Source organism: Poecilia formosa, unplaced genomic scaffold (genome assembly GCF_000485575.1).
Source record: "Poecilia formosa unplaced genomic scaffold, Poecilia_formosa-5.1.2 Scaffold8, whole genome shotgun sequence".
Taxonomy (NCBI): Eukaryota; Metazoa; Chordata; class Actinopteri; order Cyprinodontiformes; family Poeciliidae; genus Poecilia; species Poecilia formosa.
Window position 1 is genome coordinate 1,083,005 of NW_006799947.1, and position 22,161 is coordinate 1,105,165.

The following is a 22,161-nucleotide window of genomic DNA, read 5'->3' on the forward strand; positions in this document are numbered from 1 at the left end:
CTCCATTACCGGAGGCGAGTCTGAAAATGTAAAACTCCTATAAAGCCTTATGCCTTACACGTATTTGTTTTACTTTATTTCAAATACTTCAATTGTTTATTGTCTAGGGAAAGACGAGTTGCAATGTTTTATTGCAAACACCACGTGGCTCTTACGGTTTCTTTATATCAACTGTCTCACTATAAAGTTTATGGAATTTGCTCGATTTAGCAAATGAAACATCAAAGTTTGGTTTAGTGACCTTGATGTTGAAAATCTCGCAGCATAACACTCTTAATTCCTTGCCACTCAGTGTTGAGCCATGATTTCTTACACAGGAGCCGTCCGCTATCACCTGACTTAAAGCCAGTTGGATGTTTGAGTCGGATACTTTTAAATCTGACAGAAATGAGTCATTTAAGTGTCGTGTAAGTTAAATTGTCAGAGCTTAATGGTTTCAGAAGGTATTTACATGGCTTTACAAGACATTTCAGTGCTGCGCACAGAAATGTGTTTTTAATTATACTCGTCATGCTGAGCATGTTTTAGAACAACTTTCTTTTCAAATAATTAGAATTTCTTATGCAAACAAAAGTGCTTAATTTTAAATCTATATGCTTTGTTTGACATTTTTGTCCCAGTTTAAGCCAACAATCAGTAATAACTTAAGAAGTACTTCAATAATTTTGCTACGTACTAGTTCAGTTTTAGTCAAGGTATTTTGATTGTCACTTCATATTTTCTAAATGAAGGATGAAACTGTGTTTAAGTTGGCCAGAAGCCTATTGGGAAATTGCAAAAAATGTCCAAAAATACAATCAGTATTAAAATTACAATCAACAACTCAGTTTAAAAAAAACAAAAAAACATACAGTTGAATGTATTGGTAGGGGATTTATTTTGATTTATTTTTATTTTTTTTTGCCAAAAATTCAATAAAAATATTCAAATAAAAATAACAAAACTATCAAAGATGCATAATAAAGAATTAACAGACTTTGATAAATCGATTTAAAATGACACATTAAGGTAGGAATGAAATCAGTACTTTTGTCCAAAACAGCAGTTTTAAAGAAATGTTTACTTTCTACATGTTGCAATGCTTAGCAGTGTTATTGACTGTGGGAAGAAAGCCTTTCTGAATGTTAAGAACTTTAAATTTCCCTGGTGTGAAAATATGACGTGATCTATGGCTGCTCGATAATGGAAAAAAAAATATGCTCACAATTATTTTGTTTTGTCCCAAAATCATTATTATTTAAAACCATTACTCAATGAGTTTGGAAGACAAATGAGACAAATATCTGAGTACGTTGCCTTGAAAAGGTTCTTCTGTCTTTGCTGTCTTGACTGTTTTCATGCCTGATTGACTGAAACATCTCTGATTAGACCGCATTTGTGCATTTTGCTCAGACATTCAGTTTTAGCTTTGTTCATCTCTGCCATGTAGTTCACTGTTCTTCTTAGCATCACGTTCAACATGCATGATGTAAATATGTCTGTATTATTTTACAGCCTCTAAACATTTTTGTTCAGATGAGATTTGGAAAGTAGGAGAAGACAAGTAGTAAATAACTACTTTAAATTACACTAAATAAACACATCATTTTGGACAACAAATGAAGTGGGAGTGGTGTAACCGTAATGTTCCTGCTTGACATGGAGCATGTGTAGTACCACACATTAACCTTGTAACTGCAGGTTATCAGCAGCACACCTCACAACCCCTCGTTGTGTGTCTGCATTGCAAGTGTATGCTTTGTTTGTGTGCTCTGAGTTTCTTAGCTACTTGATGAGGGAGGTCAGCGTGTGTGTACGTGTGGGCTGTGCTAGAAGAATAATAATCACCTCGCTATTGATCGTCGTGATAACAGCAAAGTGCCAAAGAGATTGAGAGGGGAGCTTCGTGAGGGAGTATGGGGGGGAGGGGGGGAAAGTGAGAATGTATTTACAAGATGCGTATCACAGGGCTAGATAAGATAGTTGAATCATTGATTTCACTCCACTCCCTATAACAAATTAAAGAGTTCCTGCACACTCTGTTTATGCTGCTTTCTCCAGCTGATTTAACCATTTTCACAAAGGGAAGGAATAGGTGAAGTGTAACGCTTAGACCCTAGACTCATATTTGGGATTATAAAGGACTATGAAAACGTATATTTTCCTATGGGACATCTTCAACCAGTAGAGGGAGTAACATCTGCTTCCACCTTTTTCTAACAGTACAGTTATTGGAAGAAAGTGGATCCATGAAAAAATCTGAATTTAAACACATATGGACATACATAAATATTAAACTAATTGTATATACTGGATAATATAGATGTATTATCATTAAGTTGTAGATTTTTTTTTTCTCTGTGTCTCAGTCAAATGAATCAGAGAACATTTGACTGGAGATTCTGTCTAATGTAACTTATTTTCATTATCTTGACATTACCAGGACCAACCAATAGTGGTCTTGTGACAAAACTACAGATGATGTCTTCAGAAAGGTGATGGCCTCTTCTCTCTAAACAGAGCATGATTTAGATTTGGAAATTTACATTTGAATGAACCATTAATCAGACAGAAATGAATGTGTAGCCAGCAGCGCATTTAGAGAAAAAGTAAAACAAATGCATCAGGTGTCACTGAGAAGCGGCAGTAATAAGCACACGGTGGATGTAATCATGAGCGAGTCGAAAAACCGGTCAAAACTAATTTAGCTATAGTCTTTTAAATGTAAAAATCTAAACTTTCTTTCATAATAAATCCTGAAATTAAGCAAGCTAGCTGATATTGGTGGAAAATATTTGAAAATTTCCTAAAAGAAAAAAAAAAAGTTTTGAAAAGCTAAAAACATGAAATCCCCAAACATTTGAGTAGCTTTAGGTGATGTTTGGGTTCTGAATAAAAGGTCTGTGGTTTCTATGGTTTCCTTGCCATTTGTTTGTGAGAAAGATTAACTGATTAAATCTCTGTCGCTGTTTGACTCTCTTAGTCCAAGGTTTTAGACAAACACAGATTGCAACCAAGGGCACCATATTATACGTGTGTGTGTGTGTGTGTGTGTGCATGTTCACGCATGTTCACGCATGCACACTGGCGCACAAGTGTGAAGTGGTTGCAAGAGTAAAGCTTGCAAGTGTGAATGAGTAGCGAGACGCGTTTGCCTGTCTGAGTGAGTGACCTGCTTGTGACAAGTGTTTGCTCTTTGCTGTAGGTACCTCCCTGTATCTCTGTGTGTGTTTGGTTTTAGCAACCTGGTTGTCAGCGTGGGAGTCGGTGTGTTTTTGTGTGTGTGTTTGGTGCCCAGTTGGCGTGGCAGCTGTATGATGGCAGGCTCTCAGCACGCTCCAATGCCTCCTCAGATGACCTTTGAGGTGTTCCTTCACACCTGCAAATGCAACAAAAAAGCAGATATAGGAGAACACACACACACACACACACACACACACACATACACACACCTCTGCAGTTGGACACACTCCGACCTGTGGCTTGTCACTGACTTTGCCAGCCCAAATCTGGCTGCCATGTTCAGTAACAGGCACAGCGAGTGCAGCCCAGGAGTATGAGATGCCTTATCTAAGTTATCTAACACCCTGGAGAGGAACAGACTGTCTCCCAGTCACACAAAAAAAAAACAAAGATAACACTTCTTATAAAACATATATAGATCCTGTTCTACTTTGTACTGATGTAATATGCAACATTATGTAAATTATGAACTACTCTGCTCCAATACTGGGGACAGAAAGTGGTGTTTAATAGAAAGCCGTGACACATTTTCACTTCTGCATGATGCCTCAGTGTACTCTGGCTGTTACATTATTCAGGGGACTGCTCCCAGTTGTAAAGAGCTGCAGTTTAGACTTTTTTTCAGTTTTTTATTTCAATGCCGTTTTTAGATGTTATAGTGGCATTTCATTAATAAATGTTCCTTTGATATGTTCATATTGTCATAAGTTACATATTTTTTGTAACCAAACAAATAATTAAAAAGTAAAACAGAAAATCGATGTAGAAAATCTACCCATCTTGTGACTGAAATTTTACATTAAACTAAGTGTTATGAAGGTTACATCATGATAAATTAATAATTTTGATCTCAAATTTCTTTCTGCATCCAAACTTTGTCTGCCACTACATTTTTGTTATCTTAAATGTGCACAGAAATTAAAGGGACAGTGTTATGTAAAATCGACTTTTCCATCATGTTATTATGTTATTCTCTTATCAAAAATAAAATAATAATAATACCTGAAGTGGTGCTTTCATCTGTTCATGGATATAGTGGCCTTTTAGTTTTGACCAAAAGGTGTTGCATTTTGGATCTTGAAACAGCAACTTTTTAATTTAACATTTTTAAAGGTAAATAAATGTATAGTTGTAGAATTCACTCTTGTCTGATTTGATGAGGATCCTCCTCTCTAACCTACAGGCCTCAGGGTATCCACAAATGGGGCAATTTCTACTTTCTCTCTTACTTATTTTTTCAGAAACTTAAATTGTCTCAGTGGAGAGAAGGTTGGAAAATAAATTGAGCCAAAAAGTATTAATAATAGATCCCTTTGTCTTTCTGTGCTTGTGCAACAGACAGAGAAGTTTGTAGCTGGCGTGCTATTTCACCGCATTTTCCTGAGTTCCCTTTTAGACTCCAAGTTTGCAGTGAGGGGATGAAGCGGTCGCACAGACACACTGAGCTGTGTAATGGCTGTCAAGCCTGCAGCCTTGCCATGCACTGCAGCCAGATGCATACTGAATAGCAGAGCAATGTTGCAGAGAAGTATGGATTTTACTCCTGTCCTCTGCTGCGCATTTGTGTGTGTAAAGAGAGACAGTAAGCCTATTGAGCGAAAAAGAGGCTGAAATGATTGATGGATGTGCCATTTGTTCTCTCACATCCCAGGTTAAACGCCAGCTTACTATTGGTGGAAAGACGAGGAGTCGGAGTTAAAACTCCAGACAGAAAACGCTGTCGTCTCCTTTCTTTTGTGTTATTCAACCAACCTTCCTTTTAAAAATCTCATATGTCAAAATTTAAACCGGGTCATTATGCTGAAGACACAAGCTGTTTTGTTTAGAACAGTAGATTTCCATATGCCACTGTTGATTTGAGGGCGACCTTTTGAACCCAGCTGGTGTCAAGCTGATCATCTGTGACCTTTTCATGTCCCTGCTCCCTGTCAGAAGACACGGCACCATACTGCGTCTCTCGGAGCAGTGTGGTCAGGACTTCATTTAGTGTCTTAAAATAAGTAAATTAAATTACAGGAAATACTTTTGGATTTATCAACACAACATTGTTGTGTTGTCAGTATTTTCTATTCTTATTTTCCTACTGTTATGGCTAAGTGGAAAATTTTAAAATGGTTGATTCTTGATTAAAAGAAAAATAGGGATTATTTGTTTTGTAAACAGCAGCAGTTTTTTTTCTTGCTTTTTTAAAGAACAAAAACTAAAAAAAACATCTTTTAAAGAGGCCATATGTCATTTTGTGCCAGAAAGGCAGGACTTCCACATGATTCAGGTAACCATGTGCATATTGAACTATGAAGATGTGCACATGCTTGATGCTGTTTTTGGGCCCACTCTGTCAACATTTTCCTTCATTTTAAATGATAGATGCGGTTGTATTTTTTTCATATTTTAATGTTATTTCCTCATCAGAAACATACTTGGAGTATTGCCTTGATTCTTTCATGCATGTTTGAGAAATCCTTGAATCTCCCATGGCAACCATTTGGTTGGTGCCTAAACACTTTTTCATACTAAACTCCCCCTTAGCTCCCTACAGACTAGTGGCAGCAGCAATGAACAATCACCCGATCTACTGAGCTTCTCATGCAAACTATTTTTCAGTCCAACACTCCTAAGAACAATTGTAAACAATCTAAGGGAAACATATTATTGCGATGATGTGCTGAAGGCAGTGTCGGCAAAAGCACTCTGCCTTCGGCCCAATTTCTGTCTCTTTAAGTCAGACAAGGCGTCAAATTACAAAGTCAAATTTCTTTTAAGTTATGTTTTGTACTTGCATAATTTTTATAACAGCTAAATGTAACATAGTTATTTGATTGTGCTATAAAATGGCACTATGTGCCTGGAAATTAGATAAGACTGCCGTTTTGCCTAATCTGTGAACATTCATAAACTCCAGTCCAGTAAGTGGCCATAATGCTCCGTGTGGGATAGTTTATTTGACTGGGAATGTTTGTCACCATGTCTTCTTGCAGCCCGAATGTCAAACCACTAGAGGATACAATATTATTATATACTCTATCATTTTGTTTGTCTAATAAGAAATGTACTCAAAATTAAATGGTGGTCGTTGTTTATTGGTGGCTGATTTGAAAGTGATGAGATATATGACCAGGCACGCACAATAATAAATATTAACACAATGTGGTTTGATGAATTTGGATTTGGATCCATTTTGAGTCCAATATAGCCAATTTCATTCAAACCTACTGGTGTAAACGGAGGGAAACATAGTGATTGAAAGCTCAATATGTCCATGTGCACTGTGATTACTGTTTCCATGGATACCTTACCACGTGTCATACTGATTCCGCAAAGTTACATGAGAGGCAGAGCCGCCCACAGCACACCTCAAAGCATCCCTCTGTTCCAGTTTCAAACTGGTTAGTCTTCATAAAAAATTTAAAAAGTAAAATAAAATCACAAGCAGAACTGAGCTTGTACTTTTTCTCTTTTATCTAACTAGTTAATGATCGTCTGTTGTTGTCCTTGAAAGGAAAACAAGCGCCTGCAGTACTGTGAAATAATTAGCCAGACACAAGATTTGCCGATTACGGCAGGTAACCTTACAGTTAATCCAAAAGGCTTGAAGAAACACCGCCTACTAAGCATTTTGCATACAGATACTCTAAATCAAAGATCATGCATGGTGGCAAAGATGGTTTAGATTGTCTTGGAAATTTACGGTGATTAATTTTTCAGAAAACCTTGCTCTGAGTACTTATAAGGTACTGTCCAAAGATTTTGAGCTGTCCCCGATTTATTTATTTTTGTCTTTGAAGCAGCCAGACTTTGTTTTTGTAACTCTCTCAAGTGGATCAGATTCTGTGGGTATTCCGGAAATCATGGAGACCACATGCAACAGCAGACAGGTCAGTGTATCCAAGAGCAGCTCCCTGCCTCTGACTCTCTCAATCAGCTCTGACTAGCCAGCAGCAATTAGCAAATACCTGGTGTATCTACTGAGCCTATTATACAAGCCACTTAAGAGCTGAAGAACTCATTATACTGCTCCATTAATGGAAAAGCTATCAGTCAAATACTCAACAAATGTTGCATTTATGACAGAGTGACAAGAACAAAGCCATTGTTTAAAAATAAAGCCGTACAAAGCTTAATTTTCAGGACTAAGCTAACGACTGGATTAAATGAGATCAAAAATAGACATTTTGGCCTACAGAAAACAAATATTTAAACATCTTGAGAACACTCTGTGGTTAACCACAGTGTCTCAGTATCATGATGTGGGAGTGCATTTGACAAATTAAGGACAGGAGAAATTGATATGTTGAGACGTTGCTACATCTATGGCAGCTGTAAGAAAGCCTAGAGGCTTCAAAAGACAAATGTTCCCCTTCATTCTTTTCTAGCTGAAACTCTGAGTCGCTTTAAATTAAAGCTAAAATCCCTCTTGTTTACAGTTGCCTTTAACTGACACATTTGATGTATGTTGATGGTTTTTATGACATTTGACGAAATGCAATGTTTATCGCCTGTTTCACGATTGGCGATCGCATGATGTTTTTATGATGTAAAGCACTTTGAACTGCCTTGTTGCCAAAATATGCCATGCATGACTTGACCCTAAACATTTAGCCATTGCTATGATGGAATGGTTAATTTGAGGTAAATTTATGTATTAGCATGGCTGAGTTAATGTCCACGTCTAATACTAAAACTGAGAATTTGAGGCAATACTTAAACATTTACTATGCTCTCCATCCAATTTGGCTGAGCCTAGAACTGGGCAAATATGTGTCTCTGTATGGGCAAACGTTTCCTAAAATGGTGGAGGTGTAGCTGTAGCTTGTGTAAGTCTGTCTCATGAAATCAAAATATTAAGTGATTTGGTGAAGAAGCCAATGAAGGCATTGCTCTCTGCATAGTAAGGTTACAGGACCTTAATTGAAAATGAGAGAAAAATCAGCCACATTACAAAAAAAAGTTCATTTTCTGTGTGATCTGTCATGAAGAACATGGCCAATGATGACCAAGTTTCGATTCTTGTTTATAAAATTTAATAAAATGAGTAGCAATCTTAGACTTTTTTTCACAGCATATTCTGTTTGATATATTGATATCTCTCTTTAATGGGCAGACTCTGCCTATCTTGCCTTCCCTCCTTCAACCTGTTTGCCCACCTTTCTTTTCTTGTTTCCATCCATCTTTCACTGCTGGCTCCATCTCAAAGCCAGGCTTTAATTTTGATCAGCGATGAAATGATTGCCCACCTCTTTCAATTCTTCTTTTCTCATGCCCTGCCCCCCCTCCATCCCCAAATTGTTGTCATAGAAACAGAGGAGTGTGTGTGTGTGTGTGAGAGAGAGAGAAAGAGAGTGAGAGATATTGTGTGCTACCACAAGCATCTGTGTTCCAGTCGATTCCCTCAGTGGAGAGATTTATCACCCAGACTAAGTTAGGAGGTTGTGTGTGATGGCCAAATGTGTGCTTCCCTGTCTGCCTTTGTAGTTTCCTGTGTGCACACCTTTATCATCTTCTCTATTTACACACAGGAACAGTATGTGAGGATGTGTGTTTTCCCTATTTTATATATATTTTTTTTATCTGCTTGCGCCCAACAGTGTGTGTAATAGGTCCCCTGTCCCCTCATCAGTCCCCCATCACACACTCTCTAGCTGGCTGGATGACTTTAGATTGAGTGTTTGGTGGCTTAGGCCGACCACAACTCTAATCCTCTGCACTCAAACAAACGTAAACACACACACTTGCACACATATATAAGGTCCCAGGTCTCTCCACTATTAGCCAGGGCCAAGGGAGTTTATGCGTGTTTCAGAATGACTGTGTGTGAGCGTGCATGTTTGGAGGGGGATTGCTCAGAGACACAAGAAGGGGGAACTAGCGAAACTAACCCAATTTCCTGCTCCATTTCCTTTTCACGCGGCGGCTGCGTCCCATTCCACAGCGGGCCAGGCTGAACACCAGCCACCCTACAGCCCGAGGTCACGCCTTTTACCTCTGAGCCACACGCCAGAGAGTAGGGGGTGGGGGTTGGGGGCTCGGTTTAAATAAATCATGGGGCCCCAGCTCAAAATTACACACGAAATTGCTATTTTGAGTGAAACTGAAGTTCACTAAAAGTTTCAAGTCGACTCAGATCAGAATGCTGCGATTTGATAGGAGCAACTTTGAAATATTTATATGTCCCGTGTTTTTTCACATCAATGAGAATCCCATCCTTAAGGACATGTAAAGTAATATATTTGCTGCAGTTAAGTTAGTAATACCAAAATGTTTTGATATACTAAATCTTAGAATGATGGGCAGATGTTTTTTTTTTTTTTTTACTTTTGAGGTGAAAGTAAAGATTTAACTCAAGCACTGCTGTTAATTTATTCATTTATTTAGTTTCATTTTCTGAGAGCACTGATTGATTGAGACTTTTCGCAGTTCTCTAAACAAATGCCCCTTTGTGATACAGACCCATGCAAGTAAAACAGGACCGTAGCAAGGAATAGTCTACAAGCAAGTTGTGTCCAGTTCAACACGACCCTTTAAGGTTCATTCACGGCAGATTTAAAATCTGTGAAAAAGCACTCAGTTTTAAAGCACTTTATATATATAAAAATAATTCCTTTACAAATACATCGGACACAGTTTTTGCAATTGTCTGCTGTTACTGAGAAGGAATGCAGTGTACCTGTTCTGTAGCTAAGCAAGTAGGAAATCGGCACAAGACAAACCAGTACAATTAACATCAGATCATATATGTATAAATGAATATGGTCAATTTTGTTAGAAAATATCAGATTAAAGCAGATTAAGGATGGCAGCAATCAGCCTGTAACTGTGGAAAGTAATGAGAAATGGCAAAAGACAATGATTTGGCAAGTTGGTGGAGCTAGTTTAACAAAAGTATTCTAGCCAGTCTTGTATTTGTGAAGTAGAAGTTGTTTCACAGTAGAAAGGTGCCTGGAAGCTGAAGGTCATACCTCCCAATTTGAGCAATATTTTTCCCTGAAAATATTGCTCAAGACAAGTAGAGGGAAAGTCTTTAGATTCTACTGTCAGCATACTCAATGTCACTAATTTTATATGCAAACCGGCCGGCGTGTGTAACACAATTGTTTGCTGTATGTGATACAAACTGATCAAGTTGATCAAGCTGCAAAAGGCAACTCAATCTGTTCTTACATTTAGAAGTCAATTCCTTTTTTCATATGTGAAGCTTTTAAATCCTTAAAAAGTTCTAAAAAAAAAAAAAATCAAAAACATATCAGTGGTCCAAAAGAAAATAGATGAACTAAAAACCAAAGCCAAATAATAATGTAGGGCCAAATGCTTTGTCAAGGCTCTGTACATAATGTAACTCTTATGGGACTTTAGTTGTACATTGGTTCATGGTCTTTGCTGTCTCTGCTCAGAACAGCAGAAGAAAGCAAGAACAGCAAAAACTGTTGGTCAGAGAAAAGAACAAACTGCTAGTTAATTAGATCTGGAACTCTGCCTTCACCATAAAGGCAGCGCGAGTGTGTAGAAAAATCGCTGCTTGTTTTCTTTAACACCATTTCCTCTGCAGGCTAGCCTTGAAAAGCAAAGCTCTGCATGGTTTTTGCTCAGCAGAGTGGAAAGCCTCAGTGTTATGGCCCAGTTGGGTGCCAGCAGTAGCTAGCCAGCAAGCTAGTCACCCCGCTGCTTGCGTTAGGCAATTAACATGCTAATTAAAAATCTCATTAAAATAAGGGAGGTATAAGAGAATGACCTGAGGCAGACCGCTGGGCTTCATTTAGGTCAGGAAGACTCGGGGGTTTTCAGGGACTGTGTGTGTATTTAAATATGAGTGTGTTCATGCTGGCTGTGCTCCTGGACCATTGCTTCGCTGTTTGCCTGTTAGATAGAAAACGTCAGATAGCGAGGAAAACTCAACTGGAAGCACACGTTGTTCTTTGGGCTCATAGAGAGATCATGTCTGGGACTTAGGCTGTTCAAAAGGCTGTACATCAGATTCATACCGATAAGCATTTGACAAAAGAGCTTTATGTTGTTGTTTTTTTCCTTTCTTTTGATAGAAATGCTTCTGAACACAATGTGTGGCTGAGCTGCTTAGTATTTCATTGGTGTCTGAACACAAGTCATTAGGGTTGCTGTTAATTACACCTTTTTTGTGGGGGTTAAATTTATTGCCTTGTTGTTTTTTCATTATTTATTTATTTATTTATTTTTATTTTGAAAAAAAAAACAAAACAAACTTTCTCAGTTTTGAACCTCACAAAAGAAAGTGATAAAGTTTCGCTTTTGAGGCATAAAGTGTAGAAAGTGCCTCGTCCAAAATGACAAAAAAAAGAAGCTAAAATCTAAATATATTTATACATTTACAAATAACGTTTTTAGAATGTTGCATCTTATTATTATTGTGTACTTACTATGCCTTATTTATGAATTTTTATTGTCTGAATTTTATCTTTTTAGCTGTTAAAACATCTATGCCATGAAATCGGAATAAAACAAGAAGAAGGAAGATTAGTCTTCAGGTTAACAGAGGCAAGCCGCGTAGTAGTCAAACATACACCAAAAGCCAAAAGCAAAGCAGAGAGACGACTTCTAATACCAGAGTACATTTAAAAGCTTGAAAACACCTTAAAGCTGTTTATTCCTGGCTCGTCAGCAGCCCCCATGTTTGTCTCTGCAGCTTTTTATGGATGGCACTTTGCTGCCATCCATTACGGAGCGCCAAACCTCCATTTACTGTCGCCTAACTTCAAAACTTTAGAGCATTTTATAAAGCCACAATGATTTTAATTATGCAGACAGGAGGTGCTCTGCAGACGTACACATCTTTGTAGAAACACAGTTGTGACTTTTTTCACAATGAGAAGAAAATTAACAGATGAAATCATAAAAATGACATGGTTGATAAAGAAATGGGTGTAAACAGATTTTTATGCACAAATCTACAAATTATGTCAGTAGATCCCAGCCGTCTTAATGCCATTCATCTCCGTCGGATTAGGTCTTATAAACTTCTAATCCCATTATATAAAAAGTTTGGATCTTTTTGGAAATTCAAAGTAATACACAGTCCAAGTTACTTTCAGTTTTATTAAAGTTAAATTCAAGGGAGATTGTGTTTTGCCTCATTAGATCCACTTAATTTATTGTAAATCCATCTTACCATTTTGCCTCATTATTTATTACATAAAAACAAAATTGTAAACCTTCTGTATAAAAAATGAATTCTATGATTCAAATGGGCTTTAGAATCGCTTTTAGCAGAAATATCTTCAGAGGGAACATCACTCCCTTAGATCATTGTAAAATTATTGTCTTACAACTGTGAATTCAAATCATTTCAACACCACCGTGCTTGACTGCTGGCATGAAGCGTTTGAGTTGATTTGCACTTTTTGGTGTTCATCACACATGGTGGTTTACATTAAAGCCAAACATCTGCACTTTGGTCTCTTCTGTTTTCTCCAATAGCCCTGTGGTTAATTTAGCTTCAGATTTTAATACATATTGCTGATATATTATTTTCAGAGAAACAACTTGTTAAGCTATTCCAAATGAATCATACTTAAAGAGTCTAATATGAAGTTCTGCGTTTATTCCAATTTCATTCAGAATTGCACCCTGATCTTCGAGTTAATAGGTCTGTATTTAGATTTAAGGCACTTTTTCCTCTGGATACTCTTTCTCACCGAAAAATGATTGGTTTCAAATTGACTAATACTTTTAAGGCCTTCTCAGGTGGATTCACAGGGTCACTGCTGATGCCTTCACACACTGACATTGTCCACATTTCTCTTCGGAGAAGCAAATGGACAATATTTATTTTATGTAGGTAGTCACAATGTTGCTGATTACTAATTAACGTGTCTGATCAGCAGCATATTGCTGCTACTTACTCCTCTTCTATAAAAACCAACAGAAAGGGTGCACTTAGCTTCTCTATTTGCACCTTCTCCTACCCGGCTTTGTATTTGCTTAATAATCACTTGCACTGAATCTATTGCCATTTTCACTCTTTAGGTTGGAATATAATCATTTTAGAATTGAGTAAAAAAAAAAAAAAGAGAGAACGAGAGTGTAGTTTCTTTTTCCACGATCTGCATATGCATGAATATTTCCCTATTTAAATTTAAAAGGGTGTTAGGAAGTCCCAGTTGTCACTGTTTCAAGAAAGTCGATTTGAGATGGCAGCCAACTTATAACTGTGTGTATCTACATAAAAAATGCAGTCAAATCAACATATTCATCACAGCAGTGACAAACCACAACAAAGGCTTTTTCTTCAGCCTTTAGAAACTGTAACAAGCTGTAACCATTTTACCATTTTACTTTTTAAAGTGTATTAACACTTTAGGAAAGTAATGCATTTGCTAAGAAACATTTAATTGGGAAAAATCAGCACTGAGCAGTCCAAAATCCTCAAATGGACCTATAAATGTGTTAAAATAGCTTCTTGATTATTGATCCAGAGGCTCCCTTTGTTTAGAAGCATGACAGTTTTTTTTATTTATTTTTTTGTTTGTTTTGTTTTTCACTTGCTCTTCGCAGTCTGTTACATGGTGGACGTTCAGGACGTTTGTTTGCTGAAATCAAATCCCTGCCGAGTCTGGGAATGAGCTCGATGAGAGTCAAGCTTTTGTGCAAAAACTTTAAGAAGTTAAATCACAGAGCGGAGGTGATTCTCATTAAAAAAAGTTATTTTATCAGTGCAGATTTTAAGATTAGTGTTCATATGCACTTGTTGCAGCTCTTGAAACGAACAATATACGTAGAGATGCAACGGAAGGTGAAAAGAGAGCCAAATACATAGTAGAATATTCAGAGAAAGAATATCTGAGAAACTTACAGGGAGATAACAGTAGGACTCAGAGAGATAAATAGAACCCCATTAAGCAGAACATCTTTTCCTTTATCATGTCACTCTGTCTGAAACTCAAGGCTGTTCACTTATGAGTCTTGCCTGCATCATTTACCGCTGCCCAGCGTCGGCTTCGTTTTTGCGTCTGGCCTTCACTGAACACAGACAGACACAGAAAAGCTTTGATTAACCTTAGGAATGCTCTGACTTGTTTGTTGTTTGCTTATATCGTCTTCTCTCTCTGTGCCAGTTCCGCTTTGTGCTTCACTTCTTCATCTTTTTTTTTTCATGCCTTGCATCTTCTGCCTCATCTCTAATCACTTCTTTTTTTGATCTTCTTTCATCCAGTCAGATCTACTGTATAGAGAATGCCCACGGTCAGCTGGTGCGTGACCTGGACTTCAATCCCAACCGGCAGTACTACCTGGCCAGTTGTGGAGACGACTGCAAGGTCAAGTTCTGGGACGTCCGTAATGTCCAGGAGCCCGTAAAAACCTTGGAGGAGCACTCACACTGGTGGGTAGAACACAAGGGGGAAATCCTTGGAGGTCCTTGAACGGGAGATAATTAATTCCCCATATTGGTTGAAAGTTGCTTTGTAAGTCAACTATGCACACAGGCAAATTCATTACCTTTTTAAATTAAGAGAAGAGATGGGATTTAACTGTATATGCTCTGATCTTTGGCATTCTTATACAAGTTATTATGGATGTTTTTCATCTCCGTTGTCTTCTCTTGACAAGAGATTCAGAGTCTTGCAAAAACATTGCATCCTTAATGGTGGCATATTTCACTTTCAGCTGCATTCCTTAAAGTGGGGTGCAGGTCAGTTTTTCATTGCTATTTCTATACATTTTAAGGAAATTGGGTGTTATGACTACAATAAATATCTACAAGCAGGAGCTCATTTAGTTGTTTTGGCTTGATCGTGGGTCCTATTGGATCATATTTTATAAGAGTAAATTGACCCATACTGAATTGGAACAAAAATAAATGGATATGGTACTGTCAGTATTAAAAATGATACACATTAAAATGTTATGTGAAACCTGAGCATTTTTTATAAGCGTTTATCTTTATAATTCAAAATAATGCCTTACTACGAAGAAAAATAAACAATGGTTTAGGTGCAATCTACTTACCGCTAAGAAATGAAGTTCAACTCATTTTATTTCTGCAGCACCAACATAAAGAAAATAAACAAGTCATTTCAATTCTGTCACACATGATCCTAGTTATCAAAAGGTGCACTTAGTTCAGTTCATTACTCAAATTATTTTAATACGTTTTCTATCTAAGGAACGCCAGCAGGTTGCATCAAGTCATTGACTTGCAGCATTTCCTCCGCCTGGATGGACATGTACTGAAAACAGACAGTCTCTTGCTTGTGTCGTTTACAACAATCCCACATTTTGAGAATACATGTAGTGACAGTGGAGACAAAACTAAACCCCCTCCCTTAATAAGAAGAAACCTCCAGCATAACCTGGCTCGGTACAAGCGGTCCATCTGCCATGACCGACTGGGAGTTTGAGAAGACAGAGCAGAATGCACAAAAAAGAAGCAGGAGAACTGATTTAGGAGTACTTCATATGTTATTAAAAAAGCAAAAAGTTAATAGCAAAATAGAGAGGACGCTTAGTTGGTGGCATTATTTCAGCCGGCGCGGCCCTCCAGGAAGGTATCACAGCCAAACAGAACACCAGGTGTAGCTTCTAGAAACCAGCTGCCGTCATCCTGTGCTCAACTTTTGAGTATTTTTTTATGTGTTGTTCTCTGCCATCTTTTTTTTTTTTTAATAAGGTTTATAAAATATTCACTTTAAAATTGTGTTCATTCCTAAAGTAAATAGCTATTAATCTTCAGGTAAATGTAACATTTTGAATTGGGGGAAAAGCATGCCTGCATAAGAAGCAGAAGTAAGATCGACAGTGTGGAGGACGGATACTCAGGCAAAGCACACCCACAATAGCAATAAATAAGATAACTCATTTGCTGGACTTGTGATTGGTTTCCTGTTTCATTAATTGCTTTATCTCATAACTAATGAAATGCCCCGACTTCTCTTGATGTAATAAAAGGCAGTAATAAACTCATTACTAATTAAATCCACTGCCACTCCTTTGGTTCTGGAGGACTGGAGGTGAGTCCAGCCCCGGGTCGTCTTCTGCTGAGGCTTCAGGCGTCGCTCTGAGCTGAACAGCCGACTGCAGATGTGTCGGTGTAGGAGACACGCTCCGTCTCTTCTGTGAGCTGAATAGATGATCAGCATGAGCCAAACTGGGATCCAGCTGTAGCGCACACACCCACACACGCAAACAGTGGAGCAGCCACACACTTTGCCGACGTGCACGCACAGGAGCAGACGTTATCTCCGAAAGAGAGGCAGGCTCGGCAAACATATCCATAACTGTAGATTGCAGCAGATGGGATGTCTTCTGATGGGAGATAGGTGACGTGTGTGTGTGTGTGTGTGTTCACTATCATCTAATCTGTGTTTTTGCAGAGCTCTCTTTTTATCTGTGTGGCCACATGCGTTTGTGTGCCTTCCCCACATTTCTATAAAGCACATTCTCATTTGTATTCGCCTCTATGAGCACCCATCTTCTTCTGTTCGCTGCGTTTATGTGTGGGTGTTTGTCGTGCGCGCTCATTTGTCGGAGCGCAGCCAGGATATGGCCTCGGGGCTGCTGGGGGTATTAGGGACTATTTTTTAGCAGGGAAGCGGATTAGCAGAGCGCAGGGAACGGCGTGGCCGAGGCTGATTTTTCTGTCAACAGCCTCAGTTATCCCTCAATCCCTCCCTGTGAGGGAACTGGGACCGCACTCTGAGCTGCGCCTCGGGCTCACAAAGGCACACAAACACACAAAGATCGAGTGCACAAGAAAAAAAAAAAGGAGAAAGAAAGAGAAGCAACTAAGGGAACGAAGGGACAAAATGGAGAGAGTTATGGAAGGGAGATGAGGAAATTGAGAAAGAAATAAAGTAAGGATTACGGAGTTTTTCATTATGATCATCAGAACATGTGAACTAAGCTCAAATATAGACTGCAGGCTTCCAAATCCTTATTACTGGCATCTAAATACTCAAACAGAGCTATTTTAACGCCTGCGTGAGAGCACCGCGTTTTCTGCATGATGCGTGTGGGTGGCTGAGAGTGTGCATGAGCAGTCTGCTCATACATACCGTCAACAAACTATCTCAGCATCCAGAGCTTGCTGCAGGGCTCTTCACCCACACACGGCTTTCTTCACAATCATTTTCATCATATGCACAAACGTAAAAACGAAAAAGTGCTCCCCACATTGCCGCGCCGTCTAACTCTGAATGAATAATGTGTGTCCCAGGGTGTGGAGCGTCCGCTACAACCACAGCCACGACCAGCTGGTGCTGACAGCCAGCAGCGACAGCCGTCTCATCCTCTCCAATATGGTGTCCATCTCCTCGGAGCCATTCGGACACTTGGTGGACGACGAGGAGCTCAGCGAGGGGGAGGACAACCACCAGGAGGACAAGTAAGAACAACTCTGGGAGTTTTAACAACTCATTAGCAGCGGCACCTAGCCTGAGCAGTCTGGTTTAAGCTGGTGGTTGGTGGGTTTTTAGAAGGAAGGAACATGGGATTTTATTTTTAATAAGAAGATTATTAAAGTAAACGTGAGTAACAGAAATGAAAGAAGTTGAGTGACATCAACGAATTAATAACACCTGACACCCAAATGAGCCTTTTTGAAGGAAGCCGTAACCAGTCCTTTATTGGTAGACTTGTTGATGTGCTGGGCTCCATTATCAGATTTAAAGCTGATGAAATCAAATTATATTTAAGCAGTCAGCAAATACCATCATTTTTACATGTCTTTTTCAGTTCTATTGAGTCTCGTAGCTCGCAATGGCTTTATTAATATGAATTTCCAAGGCCAAGAAATGTGTAAAAAATGGACGAAAGGAAGAGGGAGAACACAAAGGAGCGGAGGAATACTACCGAAAATACGAGATTATTTTAATAATGCCATATTTGTGCATCACTGTATAGCACAATGTTACCCGAGACAAAGATAATCATTGTTAAGTCTCCAGCTCTAATTCAAGTTTATGAAACAAAAATAAAAAAATATATTGTATCCAGGTAGGAGGAAAGTAGTGAAAATAAGTTTCTTTGAGACTTAAACCAGCACCCTGCAGAGTGATTTAAATGCACTTTGTGTTTGAGTGCCAGCAGACTACTCACGACAAAATCTGTAGTTTGAACCACTTGAACTATCTACGTATTCTAGTGGATGTTGCAGTTTGTGCTCTGGATCTGACTGGCATTATTTCTTTGATGCCTGAGGCAATTGGCCTTCCTGTATCTTCCTGTTAATTGTTTTATTAGAAAGCTTACTCATGTAATCCAGAATCATCTCGTAGATTGTAGCCACAGCTGTAGAAGTATGACAGATGTTGCAAGGCTCTGGTCAGTCTCCAGGTTTCAATTAGATCGAAATGCTGATCTAGAACTTTGGGGAACCCCACAATTTCCTCTACAATGTAGAAGAAATGTAATTACTGCTGTCTGTTTGCTGCCAGATCTTCTTTTACAAGCCACTGAATCATCCAGTGTACTAAGTTTCTTTCTCAGTTTTTTTTTTTTTTTTTGTTTGTTTGTCTTAAGCTAACACCCATTGGGGTAACAAGTGAACATTTTGGGGCTGACAATCGAGAGGTTTCACCTTTAGGGTCAGATCTGCTCTAATCCTTCACAAAGGCTTAGAAGGGGAGTCATTGCACAGACACAAGTCTTCATCAGGATCAAGAAAAAAAAATTCTCTGCTTTTCTGTCTTTAGTTGTGTAAAGGGTCTAATGAAACAAACTGAGATACTCAAGACTGTAAGGAAATATGCAGTGTATATCTGAACTTTTTTCCTCCTAAGATTAAAGCTGACAGCCAGAACCCCTCTGACTCACAACACTTTGAAACTCTCAGTGATAAAAAGGAAAATATTAAAAATGTGTTACTGTCAAAACACTTCAGGAGACTCTCTTTTTTTTTTTCTATCTCTGTAGAGTTAACAGAGTTGATTTGGAAAAAGTCAGGAAAATCCTCTGTAATTGTTACTGTTCACTGCTGTCCAAATCTGCTGCAGTCCAACATCCATTATGGTCCCCCTCTCAGCCATAACTACCAGCTCTTACACTCAATGGCCAACTCTCATCCACAATTATCAACTCTTCTTCCTAATTACCAGCACTCAGCTTTACTTTTAACCCTTTCTCTGTGGCTGTTGTTGACCTACCGTCCATATGTCCTACTCAGCAGTACCTTAACACAGCGTTCAATCCTCCACCTGCAGCCAGGACATCTGGGATGAAGATTTTTTTTAAAGGAAAGAAAATAAAATAATGTGTAGGCTTTTGTAGGATTCAATGAGATAAGCTAGTTTAAGATTTCATCACAATCAATTATAATTAGAAAGTGTCATATCTTTTTTTCTTGCAAATTTTAGGTAAATCTACTTGAAGGGAGTTGCTCATTTATAGTTGTTCTGGATATTTGATCTCATATAAAAGTCATAAAAAGTCTGAAAACCAGAAGTTTATACTCTGGTTCCACGGCAAGGGAGAAAGAGAGAGAAAAAGAGGACATAGGCAGGGAATTATCTTTAAAAAAATAAGCATTTTCATCAGTTTTATCAAGGCAAGTCCTCCTCATTGGATAAAAAAAACAACTTCCTTTTAAATTATAAAACTTTGATTTTATATACTATCCCAAGACTGTTTTTTTTTTGTTTGTTTTTTTTAATATGGCTCCTCAAAATTAATTTTCAACCACAAGTTTTCACTTAAAGATTCCTAAATAGGTGGCCCCAGCCGTGTGATCTATGGCAGTCTGTCGGTGGTTAAACTGTGCAGTCACATTATCCCTAAAAGCTCTCGATCCCTGGTGTAACTGAGACCAAGCCCAGTATTTGTTAGGATCACTCAAGAGCTCCCACTTGTGCTCTCTCTTCCTGTTCTTTCCCACTAAATGTATACAAGTGACACATTTAAGAGCGATTTTATTTTAGGCCGCCGTCCAGAGGGAGCAGCTACTGTCAGAGTAAAAACGTAAATGTGTAAAATAAATCCAAATGTTTAAATCATTGTTTTCCCCCTCAGGAACACTTACAGCCTGGGGGGTTTGAGGGGAATTTAAGCTGGCAGTGATACTGGATCATATTCTTGAATTGTTATTTATTGCCTTGGTATTGTAGCAGCAGCTAGCAGAAATGTGTAAGCACTGACCATGTTATTGGTTGGCAGTTGTTTTTCTTTTTTTATATATATATATTATTCATAATTTAATACCCAAATTTAATGTTTGATAGTTCAATTTAACTCCTGAAAGTTTTGTGGAAATAAAGTGAATAAAATAAAATGGTAAATCTGCTGTTCTTCCCCTTGCTAATGGGGCTGTTGAGACTTGATTTTATGAATGCCATTTAATACTCAAGACATTTTCACAAACTCAATCTGCAGAATGCTGCTTTTGACAGAAAGCAAATCATGAAGCACTCCTCTTCAGTGTCTTAGATATTTCTGTAACGTGTTTTTGGGCTGCAGGAGTAAGGAGCCCCTAAAAGACAGCGTGGTGTCCACCTACGAGGAGCACGAGGACAGCGTGTACGCAGCAGAGTGGTCGTCGGCCGACCCATGGCTGTTTGCATCGCTTAGCTATGATGGACGCCTGGTCATCAACAGGGTTCCCCGAGCTCTTAAATACCGCATCCTGCTGTGAGAAAGAGAGCTACCCCACAAGCGTGACTAATACTTTGTCTGTTGTTCTGTAAATATCTAAGTCCGGATGTTTGTATCATTGTAAAGAAGGAAATATCTTGCCAATTACCATTGAAGTAAAGTCTTTGAATCAAAGTGTGCCTAATTTTTGAGCTCTTAAAGTTTTATCTGCTGACCAAATCTGTGTGCTAACAGATTCCAGACTTGCATGCATTTCTGTTCCAATGCAACTGATTCAAAATGTCCAACAGGACCCAACATTTGAACAAAGTGTTGCCAGATTTGATTTATTTCATTGTCACGTTTTTAAATACCTGAGAAGTTTAATGAAAACAAAGTAATACTATGCAATTCCTCAAAGTCTACCGTAGAAATACCAGTTACCATAAACTGTTTAGGGATAGACTTAATTTCTCCATCTGGTAGAGGACGACTTTCATAAAGCACTACTGATACTCGTCTTAAATTACCACAATGCATTTGGTTGATTCAAACTTGCGTAACGTCAGAAAAACATAATGGTTATAATTTTGTCATACCCATTGTCTGCAATAAACATGAGAGGGTAAAAGGAACACTTTTACATTATGTTTTTCATTGTACTGAAATATGAGAAAGTTCTGGCAAATTAAAGTACTCTTAGTTTCACATTGGTTTATACTGGGCTTACATAGAAACAAATCAGAATTTTTTAGATTTGTATGCATTTATTTGGTAAAAAAAAATATAGTAATCACATCCTCATAGAAAAATACAAACAGATCAAGAATACTACATAGATGTTTGCCTAAATTATTTACAACCCCTCCATTAGAGAACATTAATTATACAATAAAGCAAAAACAAATGAGAAGAAACTCATCCGGTTTTGGACCACTTTATTCATGAAGAACAGACTTAACACACATGAAGGAAATGTCAGGAAATGTGCAAGAAGTAACTCTGATCAATGTCACATATATATATATATATATATATATATATATATATATATATATATTTTTTACCTAAAATAAAATAAATGAGGAACATTAACCTGTTCCCCGATCAGGAATTGAATTTGGCTGTGTGCAATTTGGTTTATAACAGCTAATGAGTTATTATTGTTATACATCTCATATTAATTATTACAATGTTCTTTTCAGTTACATTATTATTATTGCTATATATGTGTTACTTTTTGTGCTATGGTTTCTTGGTTTCCTATTTTTTTCTCTTTGCACGTATAGAAGCAGATTGTTATGTTTACGACGCATTAGAAGTGACTACAAAGCAATAAAGTTTATATATATATATATATATATATATATATATATATATATATTCAATCAATTATCACTTTGTAATAGGTAA

At 38.0% G+C, this 22,161-nt stretch overlaps 1 protein-coding gene across 1 annotated transcript in view; it reads left to right on the top strand.

Annotated features, from left to right (window-relative positions):
* Positions 1 to 21,524, top strand: part of eipr1 (EARP complex and GARP complex interacting protein 1) — a 50,869-nt gene extending 29,345 nt beyond the window's left edge. The window contains exons 7-9 of the mRNA XM_007574769.2: positions 14,402 to 14,569; positions 17,402 to 17,569; positions 20,635 to 21,524. Coding sequence (XP_007574831.1) covers positions 14,402 to 14,569; positions 17,402 to 17,569; positions 20,635 to 20,809 — 511 coding nt within the window. The 3' untranslated portion in view covers positions 20,810 to 21,524. The remainder of the gene's footprint in view (positions 1 to 14,401; positions 14,570 to 17,401; positions 17,570 to 20,634) is intronic.
* Positions 21,525 to 22,161: the final 637 nt, after the last annotated feature.